The sequence below is a fragment of the Clarias gariepinus genome, chromosome 1, assembly GCF_024256425.1.
Source record: "Clarias gariepinus isolate MV-2021 ecotype Netherlands chromosome 1, CGAR_prim_01v2, whole genome shotgun sequence".
NCBI classification, from domain to species: domain Eukaryota; kingdom Metazoa; phylum Chordata; class Actinopteri; order Siluriformes; family Clariidae; genus Clarias; species Clarias gariepinus.
In genome coordinates this window covers 48949323-48966791 of record NC_071100.1, presented here as the reverse complement: position 1 = coordinate 48966791, position 17469 = coordinate 48949323, and the positions used below count along the sequence as shown (strand labels likewise).

Genomic DNA, 17469 nt, shown 5'->3' with positions numbered 1-17469 from the left:
CTAAGCTAAGAGCACAGTACTGTACTCACGTATAGACCGCTTTATCCTGTACACAGTGTCATGAGGGCCTGGAGCCTATCCCAGAAGACTTGTGCAGGTGCAAGGCAGGGCAATCCATCGCGGGCACACACATACACACTCACACGCTCTTTCAAACACTACGGACAATTTGGGAACGCCAATCAGCCTAACCTTAATGACTTCGGACTGTGGGATGCAGACCAGAGTACTCGAAGAAAGCACTAGGAGAAAATGCAAACCTCATGCACACAGACCCAGAGGAGGGAATCGAACCTGGACCCTGGAGGTGCAAGGTGACAGGGCTGACCACTAATCCACGGTGCCTCCTCAGTACTGTACAGTCAGCTTAAATTGTTGCACATTTTTTTTGCTGCAGAGATTCACAACAAAAAGGTTTCTCTACTTCCATCAGACCAAATGTGAAGTTTGTCACCACGACTCGAAGCATTGTGTCAAATTTAGCACTGCTGAGCACTCTGGAAACACCCCATTCGCACAGTGAAGCACGATGGTGCTGGAGTCATACTAACTCAGTGAGCATGCAGACGCGCCCTCAGGGCATCCAAAGAAGGTCTTTAAATCTACTTAAGAGGTCTGTGGATCATCTTTAGTGTGATGAATTTAAGACATTAGTCCTGAAGACCTCTCTGGAGGGGGTAGATCTAGCATTTTTAGGGATATAATGGTTCATAAAGACATCGAAGTCTCTCGTCCTGATGACTCATGAGCCACAGTATCTTTGTGGCTCCTTAGATGGATGGTGTCTTCTCCTGCCTGATCACTCCAGCATACTCTTCACCAAACCCTGATTTATACCCGTCCAAAAATAGATCCCAGACTTGTTTTGATAGAGGTACAGATTTTATGTATTAGGTATACTCGCAAACAAACTCCACAAAAATTAATTGTAAAACATAAAAGGAACCAAGATACAAAACTGAAATGTTTTTTTTCCTCCCATCTCTACTAATTTTATTGTTTTACAGAAACATGGATGGATAGGATCAAAAATGAGTCCATCAGAGGGACAACCCATGTTTGGATGTTTTGGAGATAAAGTCAGAGAGGCCAGATTGAGGTGGTTTGGACATGTTCAGAGGAGAGATGGTGAATATATCGGTAGAAGGATGCTGAGGTTGGAACTGCCAGGCAGGAGGTCTAGAGGAAGACCAAAGAGGAGATTTATGGATGCAGTGAGAGAGGACATGAAGTTAGTTGGTGTGAGAGAAGAGGATGCAGAGGATAGGGTTAGATGGAGGCAGATGATTCGCTGTGGCGACCCCTTGAAAGGGAACAGCCGAAAGACAAAGAAGAAGAGGTTAACATTTTAAATCAGTATTTTGCTTATTTGGTTTGGATTCATTGCACAATCCCAAGAAGGTCAGTTTCAGATCGTAACAGGACCAGGTGTACAGACAGAATATGTATACAGTTACTGACTTGTCTATCCTTTTCTCAGCACAATGGCTTTAATCAGTGGAAAAGGAACATCTATTATGCTTTTGCTGCACAGATATAATCTATAATCTGGATGAGTTTCCCAGAGTTTCCGCGACCCAGCAAGAACGCGAACGCTTCTTTCTCAGATTCGATACAGGGTTTTGATCATGTTTGGGGCTGGAACGGCTGCACTTACAAATCGAAGCGGTTATGCAGCACAGCACAGCGCAGCGCAGATTTCCTGCCCCTTTCTGCTGCACTCATGAAAATTAGATCACCAGCCGAGCGGCTGATTAATTCCCTGCTCTCTTTAAAAGTGGAACATGGCCAATTTCCACACTACAGGCCCGAGTTCGTGAGACTGCTACTTAGTTTCCGGCTTAAACGACATCTTATTATCAGTACAAACACCGTGGCATTTGTAATAGGAGATTTTTTTTTCTTTCTCTCTCTCGGCGTGGTTCTGTTCAAGGGAGCAAATTTGAAAATCATGACTAATGAAATTACCCCAAAACACATTCAGGTTTTATTCTCATTCCCACAGTCAATAATAATTTGAGATAAGCAGAATTTCAAGTGTCCCCAAACACACCCTGAAAATCAGGGAAAATTAGAAACCAAAGGACTGAACGCAGCACGCAGTCTCCTGAATACAAACGGATTCTACGTTCTGCGTCGTATGTAACTTATAGTCATCTATAATGCTATGTAATAAATGTAAAACAACAACAGCAACAAAAAACAATAACAGTATATTCACTGGGTTTCTGTAAACGTTTCCAAGTGTGACAAAATCTATAGACAATTTTTTTTCGATCCAGTAACAGTATGTATAACTTCGATCCATAAGTAACTTACGTCTCTTTAAGCCGTGATGTCCATCTAATGTAGCTATAACACCATAATAAGTTGTAGTTTCGGGTTCATCATTACTATCTGCAAATTACATCACATATACAGTACTGTGCAAAAGTCTTAGGCACATAAAAATACATGCTGTAGAGCAAGGATGACTTCCAAAAAAAAAAATAATTAAAATGAATGAATTAAACAAAATCAGTACTTGGTGTGCCAAAGTTTCACTAAGCATCCTGCAGAACCGCTTTCACTGTCGCCCCCTGGTTCTTTTTTTTTTTTTTTTTGCCAAAAAAAACGGTCGTTTTTATGTTTAATAGTTTGATATGGTTTTTGGTCTGACTAGATAATATTATAAAATCTATAACAAATTTTATACAAAAAAAAAACAACAGTGTGCCTAAGACTTTTGCACCAACCAGGCCACACAGCTTATTGTGAATTATAGTTCAGATTGCATACACCACCGTGCCAGTGCTGTGAAGTAGATACCGACGTCTTCTCCTTCGTTTTAGAGCAGCTTGTGGAAGATTCAAGTTTATGTTTTATTTCCCAAAAACCAGCAAGAACAAACCATCAAACAACAAAGCCATAATAAGGTAACTAGTGCCCTAAAATACTTTGTACTGTTTAATTAAAATGATAAATAAATTACATTTATTCTTGTACCTTGTGTGTATGATAGTGCATCTTCTACTATATATAGTACAATACAATCTCTTTTCAAAAACAACACAACAGATCCTGAGAAATTTTCCACACTCACAAAAAGAAACAGTGGCTTTTGTCTGTAACAGAAAACTATAATGAATAAAAATGGAACAAACATAAAAACATTAATACCAAACTAGTTAAATTTAAATATTATTCTATTACTAATAGATTTCTTTAAATGTTTTTGCACTATAAGCTGAAACCTGCAACCTTTTTTTTTTTTTTTATATTTGTACTATTAGCTACAATTTCATCTTGGAAAATGTACAGAAAAATGATCTATTCATGCCTCCTTTTGGGTAACTGTGGATGTTTGTGAATAATTCCAGTATCATGAAGTCTTCATACAGTCTCTTTAATACTAATATGTTGACACGATTCACCTCAGGATTCACTAACTCTTCTACACATGCTTTTATAGTAAGCGTTTGTCTTAAATAAAGCGGTCCCGACACAGAGCCCTGTGGAACTCCATCGGTCACAGCTATTCCATCTGTCTCTACTTTAGAAACGTCCATGCATCCATAGCACAAACACAGACAGAATGCTTGTTGAAGTCTCTACTCATTCAGGCTGCAGGGAAATAAGCAAGTGTGTGTATTAGCCTGTAGACACAATAGTTCCTTCGTGAATACGCAAAAGTTTAGAGTCACGTCCTCCGTGACTGAGGAAAGACCAGTGTCCCCGTGCTGTTTTTGGGTAAGGGTGCCGGCCTCCAGTCGGGCTGGAAGAAATGGATGTCAAACGTCCGTGCCCAGTTAGCGAAAACGCGCTTCTCTGTGATGAAGCGATGGTGGCTGCCTCGGCGTCCGCGCTCATGGGAGATGTACATGGCACATTCGTCTGGCCCCCGCGGCTCGTAATAGTGGTACGGCACTGACGGGTGCTGAGGTTCCCTGTGGAGAATTGTAACACACTTTTAAAGGGGTGCGATTACAAAAGTACACGAGAAACTAGATTCCCAGATTCCCAAATTAATCTGGAGCTGAGTAACCGTAGGCGAGGCAATTAACCTGAATTGGTTCGGGAGAATAAGTGAAATAAATTGATTCCATGTAACACAATAAAGCTTCAGAACGGCCTGGGAGAGGTCATGTCTCCGCGGAAAAGCGTAATAAATCATCTCATTTTCCGCTCCTGGTTATTGTTAGATTGGAGTTTGGGCACAGCAAGGCAGCACAGGGTAGGTGTTAAATGATATGACACAGTGCTCCAAGCAAACAAAATAAATTTTTTTCTCAACATGTGTTATGTGAAAAGATTAATGCAGAAGATTTCCAGACTTACTTGCAGAAATCCGGAGGCACCATGCCGTAAACATTGATTCGGTCGCACAGCTCTAGGGCTATCGTCATCGTGAACCATCCTGTACTTAACCAGGAGTTAGATGTCTTCCTGGTAGAGAGGGAGAGAGAGGGAGATGGAAAGAGAGCGAGAGACTATGTGATTGATCACAACGCTATAATTACATTATGCAAATCTGTAAAATTGATGAATTCATTCCAGTGCACCCAACCAGAGTGTGAGTGCCATTTAGGGAAGACTCCCATCTGACGTGATGTAACTATAACCAATCATTATCATCAACTGCTCATCAGCTCTCCTGTTCTGCCATCTGATCTTGGAAGCCCTAATGACTTCCCAACAAATAATAACAATGCAGAAACAAACACCATTAGGGAGGAACATCACAGGAGGTGATTGATTAGGTAGGCTGATTGCTGGGAAATTACCTGTGCCAAAAAAAATTGCCCATCTGGCAGCTTGGTTCTGTCCATAATCTCTTGTGCATTTGTGCAAATTGAGCGTTCACTCAACATCAAGATGGCGAGTTTTCCAGGTCTCTGTATTAAACTCATTCTTGCCCAAATCTCTATGGCTGTCTTGCCTTTTTTCCCTTGAATTGAAAGTGTTTAATCCAAGGCCCAAAAACAAGTCTACTGGAATTGAAAGTGTTCTGTTTGTGAGAAGTTCTCACTAATAGCCAAAATATCATGAAGATCAAAAAGTCTGATATTTAAATAATTGGACTATCATTAAAAACTGTATTCATGTGTTGGACTTTTTACCCACTTACCAGCCAATTCAGTCGTATTTTGGCTCTTTCAGACCGTCGTGTCACACATCACACTCGGAGGAAAGAGGTATCCGCCCTCTTCTGCATATATGAGCTCATTGATATCCAAGACTGCTTAGCGTTTCTTGTGTTTCTTGACACAAAGGGAACGTAGTTCCTCCCACCAAGTTAGCACAGGCTTTCTTGGATACTTAGTCATGGACCCCTGGGTCATTGTCAGGACTTAAACTGGCGATTTTGTAAGGACAAATCTAATGCTTTCCTGTTGTTTCACTCAACAAATTGTGGGTTTTTATTTAATTTTTGTTACACTTAAAGGAGTGCCTGGTTTTGAAAAATCCAGGCACTCCTTTAAGTAAAAGATAGGACATCAATTAGCTTCACCAAATCCAGCTTCTTTAAAATTTAAGACTTCTTTTTTGTAGTTTGGCATCATGGCACAGATTTCTTAAAGCATGTCAGAAAGGCAAAAGAGACTTTTGAGGTTTGAAGACCGTCGTAAGCAGCTGGCCTGGTCTGAAGTTGAGGCTACTTAGCCAGGATAGTCAAGCAGCTGTTACCTTTTCTTTGTAAAATTCAATGCAAGAGTGTTTCCTCTCTGAACAATTACACAGCAGATGTAGGTTTCGTAGGTCTAATATCGTCTTCTGCCATGAAACCATTGAGATAAAAATGATTTCCCAAGTTAAGAGCTTCTGGATGATGCCTAGGTTTAGTGGAAGCAAACGGACCCATTTGATTTATGTCGAAGTGAGTTCAGTAAGAAAGGCCAGATGGTTCATCACTTCCTGCTCTCTTTGCGGCTTTGGGAGAAATCAGTATAGTTTGGCCCAGCTGTTACTTTACTCTTGCATTCTGGGAAGAAACAGAAATCTCACTAGACGACTAATGCACATCAAAGAAGATGGGCCTGTGAGGTTTTTATGTGAGGATAATAGCACCTGACAAGAGTTTAACCTGTCTACAGGACTTTGCAGAACAAACAGCACTTTGGGGCAGTAATGACTCTTCTTGTCGTTACAGATCATGATGGTCGATAATCAAGCGCAGCAATCCAGATAACTCCAGATTGGTGTGAGCTTTACAACTTATGACTTTTAAAGAGGGTACAGTCAGGAACAAAACAGATAAATGAAATCGATCTACCTGTTAAAAGAAAGACCTGATAGACCTCCACTTATTCCCTGGTTGGGATTTCCATGCTGAACAGATCAGCCCACACTTCTCCAGGTCTTACTTGGAGATTCACGAACATTACCCAACTCCTGAGAGATATAATCTCTTCTAGTCCTGGAGCTGCCTTGAAGGCTCCGTCCAGTTGTTGGGAACCAAACAGCATCATCTCAATGTTTCCAAATTAACTCACAGTCAGCTGGTTCTTCTTAAATCAGACTAGAAACGGCTCTACTTAGGCACTCTTCCAAATTACCAAGAGATCCAAAAAGGGAACCAACCATGTGGAGATGCCTAAGTTCTCTTGCCGAGAATAGGGATATACAGTAGATTAGAAATTTGCTAAATGTCTGTGAAGATGCCCAGTCATCCAGGTGAGCTTATCTGAAAGTTGAGACTAATGTGTTGTTGGAAAAAAAACAAAATAGAGAAGATCAGCTGACATGAGTCAACTTTCAGGTAATTACACAATTCGGCCTAATTGATCACATTAGTATTCCATAAACCTGAACAGATCTCCATGAACTTCATGAAACCCCTGTCTTATGTCCTTTTTCCTGGCCTTATTCATTTACTTAAACCTTTTTCTTTTGATTTGTTGTGCAACTGTCAAATCCTTTCGTCATCCCGAGGCCTAACAGCTGTCTCATGCTGCAGTGAATATCAAGTGCATTCTGGGAGAAACTTATAAGAAAAAGAATTCTAAAACAATGTCTTACATAAACTCTTTAAGCGCTGCCGGTTTAATATAACAAGCCTGGGACGTTGAGATGATGCAGAAATAATTCACCAGGATGGCAAGCCGGTTTTTATGATGCCTAGTTTTCAATGCTTTGATGCAGAGACAGCAGCTGGCGGGTTTAATCGTATTATCTGACGAACTTCTAATATACTTCTATACAGTTTGACCAGTTTGACTGTTTTTTTCTGATGTGTTCTGGCATTTCATAGAAATTCGACAGATTATATAATGCAAGAATCCTCTGTTATATCTAGGCTTTAGATGTTCCTCAAGTGCTCGACAGCTGGAAAATGAACAAACGTTTTTTTACGAATCTGAGAACGCTTTAGGAATTTGATGGATGTTCATTAAATAAAAAGTTAAACATATGTGCACTTAAGCTCGCTGATACTAATCAAACTTGAAACTGTAATTTTTTTATTGTTATTATTTTTATTATTATTTAAAATATGATTAAGGAGATTTCTCGTTCAGACGAGACAAACAGCAGTGGCAGCTTTGGAGTCCTTGAATACGCAGCGAGCCTGTCAAAGGAATGACTCTGACAGGCCCGAGTTTGCTCTTTGCAATCGCGAACACAGACAACACCGGCACGACAGCGGGAACCCGCTCGCCCAACTGACACTGACATCTAACAGAGACTTTTGTCGGAAAAGGCGTCGGCATGCCGCTCGTAGCGACCATCTTTTTTCATCCTCGAAGCGTTCCTTATTTCCTATTAATTTATTTAATTAATTATTGCTACCTTGGAGACTTCCTCTAAGTAAACGAGAAATAAAAGATGGAGAGGTGATTACATTAGAGAAGCACGCAGAGTGGAGCGAATACTAATACGGAGCACTGCAACGCAGCGCTGAGGACGCCCAGTGTCTCGCTCAGACGGCTGATTAATCAGTGGCGATATTTGTACAACTGTTGTAATTAGACTCCTTGGAATTTGTCGGCTCGTTAAAGATATCCGTATAATGTTTAATCACAAATTTGGCGTGACGTTCCGTGCAGTAATGAGGGAACTTTTAGAAGCAACCATGGCGTATTATATTCATAAGTAAGGAAATAAATAAATAAAGTACTGTAGCTTTACGTGGACGTTCAGGTTTTTTTCAATGCTAAAAAAAAATACTTCAAAAACATTATTTTTTAATGTAATTTGCTTCAGGTCAAGTAAACAAATGAGCGTTAAGTGAGTACCTGACACACTCAAAAAAAAGAAAAAAAGAAAATTAGCTTCACGCTAGGGTGTTAATTTACATATTTTTCTCATCAGTGACTGAGTTTTCTTTCTAATTAAACCAGGTCTCCGAACACTGACATTTCCACGAGCAAGTGAAATATAAAGCTTGAATAAAACTTTACACTCGGCCGTTTTCTTACCTGTCCTTGCCTGTCTCTTTCTTAAAGAGGTCATCAAACTGTAGCATCTTCTGCCAGGAGATGATGTAGACCTTTAGCTTGGGCAGGACCTGGCGCAGGTTGTTGTAGATCAGGCCCTTCCCGTCCCGCCGCATGTAGTTGCTCGGGCCCCAGAAGATGAACACGGTGTCGTGGCTGGAGTTGAGCAGTTCGTGGCGGCTCCGTAAGACGCGCTGCATGCTAGAATGCGCGATCACCCTTAGGGTGGTGCGTCGGCCCACGTCGGGACAGAAAGCGCGACTGCTGGGGGCGTCGTTCATGCGGATCACGCACTCGGCACTGTCGATCTCCTCTCCGCGCCCGCTGCCTGTCAGGTGTCCTGAGCTCGTGACCAGGGAGCAGCTTCCGCAGTGCATCTTCAGCGGCTGCAGAGAACAAAAAGCCGTAAACACACACTCAATTCTGAGAATAATTTGTTTAAAGTCTTAAAATTTTAACCTACAAATCTTCCACTCTTCTAGATTCACAGAGATTACCAGTTACAAACTACTTAAACTCTGTTGTAACTTTTATGTTATGAACATGTCCTGTCTATAAGCTCAAATCCCAGCACCCTCACTCTGTAACTAGTGGGTCCTGGAGCAAGACGCATAACCGCTCAAGTGCAGAGAGACCATATCCTAAATCCATCATTATTGTAACCAAAAATAGGGAGAAAAAATGAAATATCTTTGATCACAAATGAGGCAGATGTTCTGTTGCTGTCAGCTAGAGATTTAAAGAAAAACTATACCATAAATAAGTACAAATAATCCTTTAGACACAATTACTGTTACATGTGCAGCATTTGGGAGATGCCCTTATGCAGAATAACTTACATTTATCCCATTATATGTATGAGCAGTTAAGAGCCTTGATCAAGTGCACCAGTGGAACTGGGGTTTAAACCTAGGATCTTCTCATCAGTTGTCCAACGTCTTGACCAAATAACCCATCCTATTGGATGTTTCAGATTATTGTCCCACTCCGTTAACCAAGTATGCTTGAGCTTGAGGTCACAAACTGATGGCTGGACATTCTCCTTTAGGATTTTCTGGTAGAGCACAGAATTCATTGTTGCATCAATTATGACAAGTCGTCCAGGTCCTGAAGCTGTAAATTCAGCCCCAGACCATCACACTACCACCACCATGTGTGACTGTTGGTATAATGTTCTTTTTATTAAGCGCAGTGTTAGTTTTACAGATGTAACGAGGTGACCACCTTCCAAAAAGTTCAACTTTTGTCTTATCAATCCACAGAATATTTGCTTGGAGATAATCAAGATGTTTTTTGGAAAGTGTGAGACGAGCCTTTGTGTTATATTTGCTTAGCAGCAGTTTTCTCCTTGTAACTCTCTCATGGAGGCCATTTTTGCCCCCCGTCTCTTTCCTATTGTTGCATCATGAACACTGAGGTTAAGGATCGACACAGACCATACACGCTTCTCAAAATGTATATTACGTGTGTAAGAATGTAAGTAAAAATGAGGAAAAAAAGGAAATAAAGATCACTATAACAAATACAGTGTGTTGTATATAAACATTGAAATATTTGAACACAGACGAGGCTGATCCTGTGTACACGTCCATCTTTGGCAGACGCTAATGAATAATAATGAGTATGCAAATGCAACGGTCATGTGACAAGGTGTCAAAACAAACCAACAAGATGCCAGAAGCCCAAACTAGTGAGGATTTTTCTTGGCAGATTCTGGAAAAAGCTTGTGTCCGCCATGATGGTTGTTTTAAAGAAAATTATATTGAGGTTGCTCAGTGCCATGAAAGGGAGGTTGGGACTAATTTGTATATTAAAAGTACAGGCTGCCTAAAACAATTGTCAAAAAAGATTTTTTTATAGATAAGTGTGCAAGGCCAAGACAATAACGGTATCACTCATTAGTTTTATGACTTTTCTTATTTATTATGTACTCATATAGACTGAATCAATCTTTAACTGAGTCGAGTAAGGACTGCAGTTGTTTAGATGTTCTTCTGGGTTCTTTTATGAGCTCCTGGATAATTTGTCGATGTGCTTTTGTCGAAGTACTTTTGGTCATCTGGCTGCTCTTGCCAAATTTCACAAATTTCTCCATTTGTGAATAATGGTTCTTCACTGGACCCCAACACCTTAGAAATGGCTTTATAACTCTTTTCATTCTAAAACAAGTCAATGGCAGTGAAACCTCGGATTACGAGTAACATGGTTTGCAAACGTTCCGCAAGATGAGCAAAGATTTTTTTATAAATTTTGACTTGTAAAACAAAGTTTTTGTTTCATGTATCACGCATGCGCTTCTTGTTTTAACGCCAAGCGTCACATGATCACAACTGAGTTAATGTTTTTCTTTCTCTTGCGCTGCGGAATTGTGGGTAATCGTCTCTCCTCCTGGGTCTTAGTGCGCGTTTCTCACTGGTATAATCAACATTCGTGCACGCGTGTACTGTTTACTACAACACGTTTTTCCGATTAAAAGTCTTTCCGTTAATGTGTGTGTGTGTGTGTGTGTGTGTGTGTGTGTGTGAAAGTCAAATAAGAGGGGAGAAAGGTTTACTGTGTAAGATGAGAAGAGGGGAGTGGTTAATTCCTCCTCTCCTCTTACTTAAGCTTTACACACACACACACACACACACACAGCGCCTGCACACATAAACGGAAACACTTATCTGTCAGGATTTATTTTTACTTTTTTGTAAGTGCAGGTTAATATGTTTTATTTTTACTTTATATTTTCTGTTCATTATTTTTATGTATTTATTTTTTTGGTCTGTGGAACATATAATTTGAATTTCCATTATTTCTCATGGGAAAATTCACTTTGAGTGTTTTGAAATATGAGCCCAATTTCGGAACGAATTATGTTAGTAATCCAGGGTTCCACTGTACTTTGTTTCTCATTTCATTTAGATTGAAACATAATGTGTTGCTTTTAAGAGATCTTTTAGTGTGCATTTTTGTCAGGTTCTATCTGAATGATTCAACAGATCTGGCGGTAATCAGAAATTTAATTCACCTTTCCAGAAAATGTGGTTAATCACAGTTCATTCATAATTTAGCAAGGGGGCAATTACTTTTTCACATACAAAAACTGCATTTCAATATTTATATTTTCTCATCATGTACGTGTGACAAATATGCAAAAAAAAAAAAAAAAAACTAATATGGGTGCCAATAATTCTGAGAGTGGATTTCAGGTTTAAGGGATTCGAGGAGCCATTGTTTCGAGCATCAGATTATATGCGGCGAGCGCTTTTTATTGGGAAATGCTCACTGTGGGAGGGCCACCTGTTCCAGGCCTATTTGATGGAGCATCTTGTTAGAGGGAGGAATATAAATGCGTCCAAAAGCTTGGGCGGCGTGTCATTACTTTGCCGGTCTCGAGGAGTGTCAGGGGTGTCACAAGAGGCCAATTGGCTTTTTTAGCACAGCACCAAGAGACACTGGATGTCAATAAAGTAATGTGTAACGATACTGCATCCAGCCTCAAGCTCATCAGTCGCGAGCTCTCCTTTATAACTCCTAGGCGCTCCCTAAGTCTTCCTTTCACGAAAACCTACACGTGTGCATTAGTATTCAGGTGAAAGTGGGTATAAGGGCATGTCCCATTCACCCTGCCTGGTATTACAGGTGTTTTTGGGATTAATGTCCGTCCCTGCTGCTAAAGCAAGTGTCACACTTGTTGAGGAATTTCTGTTTAAATCAATAGTATGCAGAAAGCCCATAAAAAATGCTATGCAATTTGTCCTGTGTGACAGCATCTGCTGTGAGAGAGGGGGGAATAACAAATGGCAGCAGTGTACTTGGCGACCCGCAGGCGACCATGCTGTATTTGCATGTATTCTTTTTTTTCCTCTCGTACTCTTGGCATCCTCGTCTCTGTTTCCCCTGTTAACGAAATCCACGTGTCACTCTGGTCTCCTGACATAATACTTAAAGTAGCCAGGATGTTCGGAAATCCAGCCACGTGTGAACACGCACACACGAAATCCAGACAGGGCTTTTTACGGCTGAGCTCCGGAGATGCGTTTGCATCCAGGTGTAATAGCGGCGCCCGAGCGAGGACGCTGATCAACAAGCCACTCAGTCAGTCATTCACTCACTCGCTCCGTCTGTATTTGTGGATGGAGCAGCTTGAGGATCTGCTTGAGCAGCACGAACACGTTTCCTGCAGCGGTGGGAAGCAGGCCTGCGGAAATCAAATCAGTTACACGGAGGCATCCGAGGCAGAGGAAGTCGGCAGACGGGATTCGGCTCCCCGTGGGATCGGGGGCCATCGGGCTTGTCTTTCACGCAGCGAAGAGGAAAGTCTGCAAAACCCAGGAGGAATATGGTGAGAAGTATAGTAGGTAGAACTTTTTCCTTTCTTTCTTCTTATATATAAATATCCAAATATATGACCCGAAATGAAAGGCAAAACATAAACGTTGTAGGGAATTAACCATTAGTGCTGTGATGCTGATTATGTGCAGCCTTTATCCCCAGCTCAGTACTCTTTTGTCCCTCAAGCAGCTTTTTTTTCCCCCCAAACACTGACCGGTTCCCATAGTTACTCGGTGCAATAGTGAAGGAAACAAAAAACGCATTCAAGCAGGGGTTAATTTGCACTTTCCAAATCAAGCGCTCAGTACAAATGCAGTAACAAGCCACCAGACATCGATGTGTCCTTGATGAACTGTACATCTAATAAACACTATCCGCATATTTTCCCGCAGTTTGGGAGGACGAAGCTGCACTGCTTCCAAATTCCACAATTGTACAAGACGAAGGTCGGCGTGAAGGGATCGAAACGTCAGTCGTGTGTTGTGTTCACAGGCACAAAGTGCCTTTTTCTGAATAAACGTCTACGTCACGTCTACTTTAATTTGTCAACATGTACAGAAGCCACGCCTACTTCAATCTGTTAACATGCACATAGGCCTACTTTAATTCCTTGCCACGCACTCCATGTTTAATTTTTATTTTTAGGTGTGCACAGGGGCCACGCCTACTTCAATATGCTAACAAGAAAAGGACATGCCTACTTTACTTCGCTGATATGTGTAGAGACCACACCTAGTTTTATCGGTTGCCATGGACAGAGGCCACGCCTACTTTAATCTGCTGAGATGAGTAGAACCCATTTGTTTATTTGTTGACATACAGCATGGGAATGCCTACTTTAACCTATTGATATGCACCCATTAAAAATTGTACATTTTTTTCAAAGTTGTGACAATGCCTTGGTGACACGTTTCACATTGAAAATATATTTGCAAATTTCACTGTAGAGAAACGTTTTACGGTCATTTTGACCCGGACTCAACATGAGAGTTAAAGAGAATAAATCACAAGGCCCTGAGTAAAAGGTCTGAGTAACCGCATAAAAAAAAAGAGATGCAGCGTTGTTCCAGTAAGCGACTACGTCAATCGGTCCTCTCTAAAGCACCCTTGTCAAATCTACAGCTGTCTCCCTAAGAGTTCTGTCCTATTTTTCTCCACCTCCTCCTCAGTACTCTCAATCCCTCGCCATTATTTTTTTCTGTGATTGCCATCAGGCTTCCTCCAGATTCTGCCCCCTCCTACCCTTCCCCTCCCTCCCCTTGAGCGTATCTCATTATGTCGTGCTCCGTATCAGGGTCTGAGAGCTCGGACGGATCTTTTCTTACTCTGCCTCTTCCCTCAGCAGGAACTCCAGACATGGCGGCGTTCGAGTTCGAGATGTGGCTGTTGCCTCGGCACGGAGCGTCTTCGTTTAATTCTCAGTCCCCCCCCCCGTCAAATCCCCGTCCCCCCATCCCAATCGCCTTGCTATCTCCGTCCTCCTGCTGCGGAGGCAATGAGCATGGCGTATGAAGTGGAGGGAAGCCTGTGAGGCTCGCAGATTGAGTTGCTCGCTGGTGGCAAGGTCACTTTCAGACAAACTGCCCTGACATGTTGCTCTCACCATGGTGCATTTCCAGACTGAAAATGGATCAGGCATGAATGAACAAGTCTCTTTTTTTCTGAGCTTATTAAAAAAAAACATTAATTGGAGTGTCTGTTATTGTTAGCATAGTGTTAGGGAGCTAGTTAATGGTAGCCTTCGGTATTGTATCTTGTATCTGTTATTATATTCTAAATAAAATGGGTAATAATTTACAAAACCATGGTTAAGATGTTAACTGGATACTGGAGATTACGCGTTTTATACATGCCGTAATAATTACGATTGTGTTTAGCATGCCTAAATTCTCGTCCACCCAAATGCTCATTAAAGAAATTAACCTCTGCACAAAAACTGTTAAAATATTTGCAGTAGAAACGTACAACTCTCCGTTTTGATCCGAGCAGTACGTGAAGGTTAAGCTAAAGATAGCCGAGTGGAGGTGTTATAGCCCGGCTGCCAAAATTAAACTGAATTTTTCACGAGATGGAGCACCTTTCAGGGACCTTTTTACCTTATTTCTAGACCTCTTTTCTTCTGTCTCTTTAATTCCCCAGATCAAACCCTTTTCTTTTCTCTCCAGGCCACAAAACTGCTCAGTTAAAGTGCAGACCGGCTGCTGTTAAACTGACCTACACAAACACGTCCATTTTTCCCCTCCTCCCCTCCCTTTAGTATTCTCATCATTCCATTGACGCCCCGAGCTTCTCCAGGTCACGCGCTCTTTCCCTCAGCCTCGGATAATAAGGCCGTGCTTTCTTTTTGGAGAGGGGTTTTAAACAAGACGAGGGGGAAAAGAAAAATATGCTTTGTGTCTAATTAAGAGCTACTGCTGGAAATGTGCGGCAGCAGCTGCCATCGGAGGGGGATGAAGAAATGCCAAAGGGATTCAGGTAATTGGGGTTCAGTTTCAGCAAGGGTGGTGTGTCCTGATCGCCGAGTGCCCATTAGCCAGCTCTCTCAGCAGGTCTTAATCGACTTTCCCCCCCAAGAACCTCTCCTCATGTGATGCAAATGATACTCAAGCTTTTTTTTCCTGCTGGACAAAATCCCCCAGAGCGGATGCAGTTTTGTGCTTAACCACAGATGCTCGCTCGGTGGGTAGGAATATAAATACTTACCACTGGAAAACCTCAAAAGCCGTATTTCATTCTCAGTTTGTTTGTTTCTTTCCCAGTTCCACAAGACACACTGTCAATTTTTATATTAATTATATAGAGATTATAATGCCTTGGGGCGGGCGTTTAGGGCTCTGGGTTGTTGATTTGGGGATTCAGGGGTTCAAGGCCCGCCACCGCGGAGTCCAAGGGCCAGACACTTGAACCTACACCTCGTACAAACCGGCCACTGCATGCACCTCATTCCCAAGCACGGTTAGTAAATGGTAGGGTTGCGACAAGAAGGGCATCCGGTAAAAAACCTGTACCAGATCGTCCAGATCAAATGATCAGGTACAGCAATATGTATGACATCGCCATACCTTCCCAGTACTGGAAGCTTGAATTAAAAAAAAATCTAACAGGTTCCTTCCACCATTTTAAATGAAATGATTCTGCTTTACTGTCATATTTTACTTTTTTGTAAACTTAATTTTGTGCTATTGCTGTGGAATTATCTGAAAAACAGTACACATTACTGTACATCCAGTAGGATGTGTCCAATCTGTGATGCCATGTAGAAGCCGTTGATGAAAGCTAGCGCTTTAACAACAATAAACATACAATAAACACAAAGTAAATATCTGAAGCTAAAAGAAAGAATGGGACTTCACAACACGTCAATTATCGGATACATACATCTTAAAAAATGTTTGTAGCTCATCCACCTCCTCACTTTGCCTGGTACATTATCATAATTAGCATAAAGCTACGTCTACATAAGGTAAGTTATTTTTAATTAACTGTCATGCATTGTGTTAGTGTGTAAATTAATAGTGGAATGTCTGCGAGACAGATTAATCCAGGTTCTCGTCTGTTATAGCAACCTCGCTTTTTGTTGTCATTTCAAGGACAAACCCACAGTAGATGCCAACAGACTCCAAACATTTTACTTTAAAAAACATCATGTTTTTTTTTTATCATTTTCATTGTTAGTCTATACAAGAATAATCATTATTCAATTAATTAACATTCAAAACCTAACCAATTAAAACATTATTAACTGATAAATGTTTGTTTTACATAATATTTCTCTGCAGCTCACATATCTATTAATTTGTGCACCACAAGAGGGAGCACCTGCACTTTAGCCAAGTGTTTTGGGCATTGTCCTTTTAGGCGGCGTTCACATTAAGTCACTTAAATCAGATTTTTTAGGATGTCTGAATGCGCAAATCTGATGTTTTTCAGATCGGATTCCAAATAACTTTTGTATGTGGTTCTAGATCAGATACATATCCGATATGTAGTCATGTGACTTAAATGAGAACCAGTGTTACGGGACGTCACTTTTTAAAGTAACTAATTACATTACAAAATTACTGTCTTTAAAAAGCAATCAGTTACATTACAGTGTTACTTTCTGATAAAAGGGGGTTTGGTGGATTATCGGGGGGGCAACAGCTGCTAAAACAGTATTTTTGCTAAAATCGCACCCAATGTTGGGAAAGAATGAGTGAACTTTAGAGTCAGACTAAAGTCACTTGAATGAAAACTGACAAATCCAATCTGACTAAAAAAACGAACTGAACATGTGGGATTGTGGCTTGTAATGTAGCTCAGCTAAACAAAGAGTGTCAACAGTATTGTCTGAATAAAACTTTTAATAAAACTCATTCATTATTAATCGATTATTGGTTGTTAACAAATTCTATTATCAAAATAATTTGTTTTCCTTCCAAGACACACTTTTGCACATTTTCTAATTAATCAGATTTGTATTATATATACATTAAACAATGAACGATTCAGTCCTATAATTTACAGGGTCTGTGGCCTGAGCCCTACAGTATGTCCGGTGGGTGTTCTAATGCCTTTCTATCCTGGCCAGGATTGACGTTTTCTGGGGATTTCAGGTACATTGGCTTTTCTGTGGGATCGGACCACACACTTTGTTCTTTGGTCCCCACTGGTCATGGGTGAGCGTTGATCCTGTCACCAGCAATGGCACTGGGATATAACTGATAATCTGTGTTAATGTGTTAATGTTATGACT

General features: G+C 41.0%; 1 protein-coding gene across 1 annotated transcript in view; it reads right to left on the bottom strand.

The window, feature by feature from the left end:
- Positions 1-2606: 2606 nt before the first annotated feature.
- Positions 2607-17469, bottom strand: part of st6galnac5a (ST6 (alpha-N-acetyl-neuraminyl-2,3-beta-galactosyl-1,3)-N-acetylgalactosaminide alpha-2,6-sialyltransferase 5a) — a 32347-nt gene continuing 17484 nt past the window's right edge. Inside the window, exons 3-5 of the mRNA XM_053498817.1 lie at positions 8397-8800; positions 4318-4425; positions 2607-3926 (exon numbers count right to left, since the gene is read on the bottom strand). Coding sequence (XP_053354792.1) covers positions 3680-3926; positions 4318-4425; positions 8397-8800 — 759 coding nt within the window. The 3' untranslated portion in view covers positions 2607-3679. The remainder of the gene's footprint in view (positions 3927-4317; positions 4426-8396; positions 8801-17469) is intronic.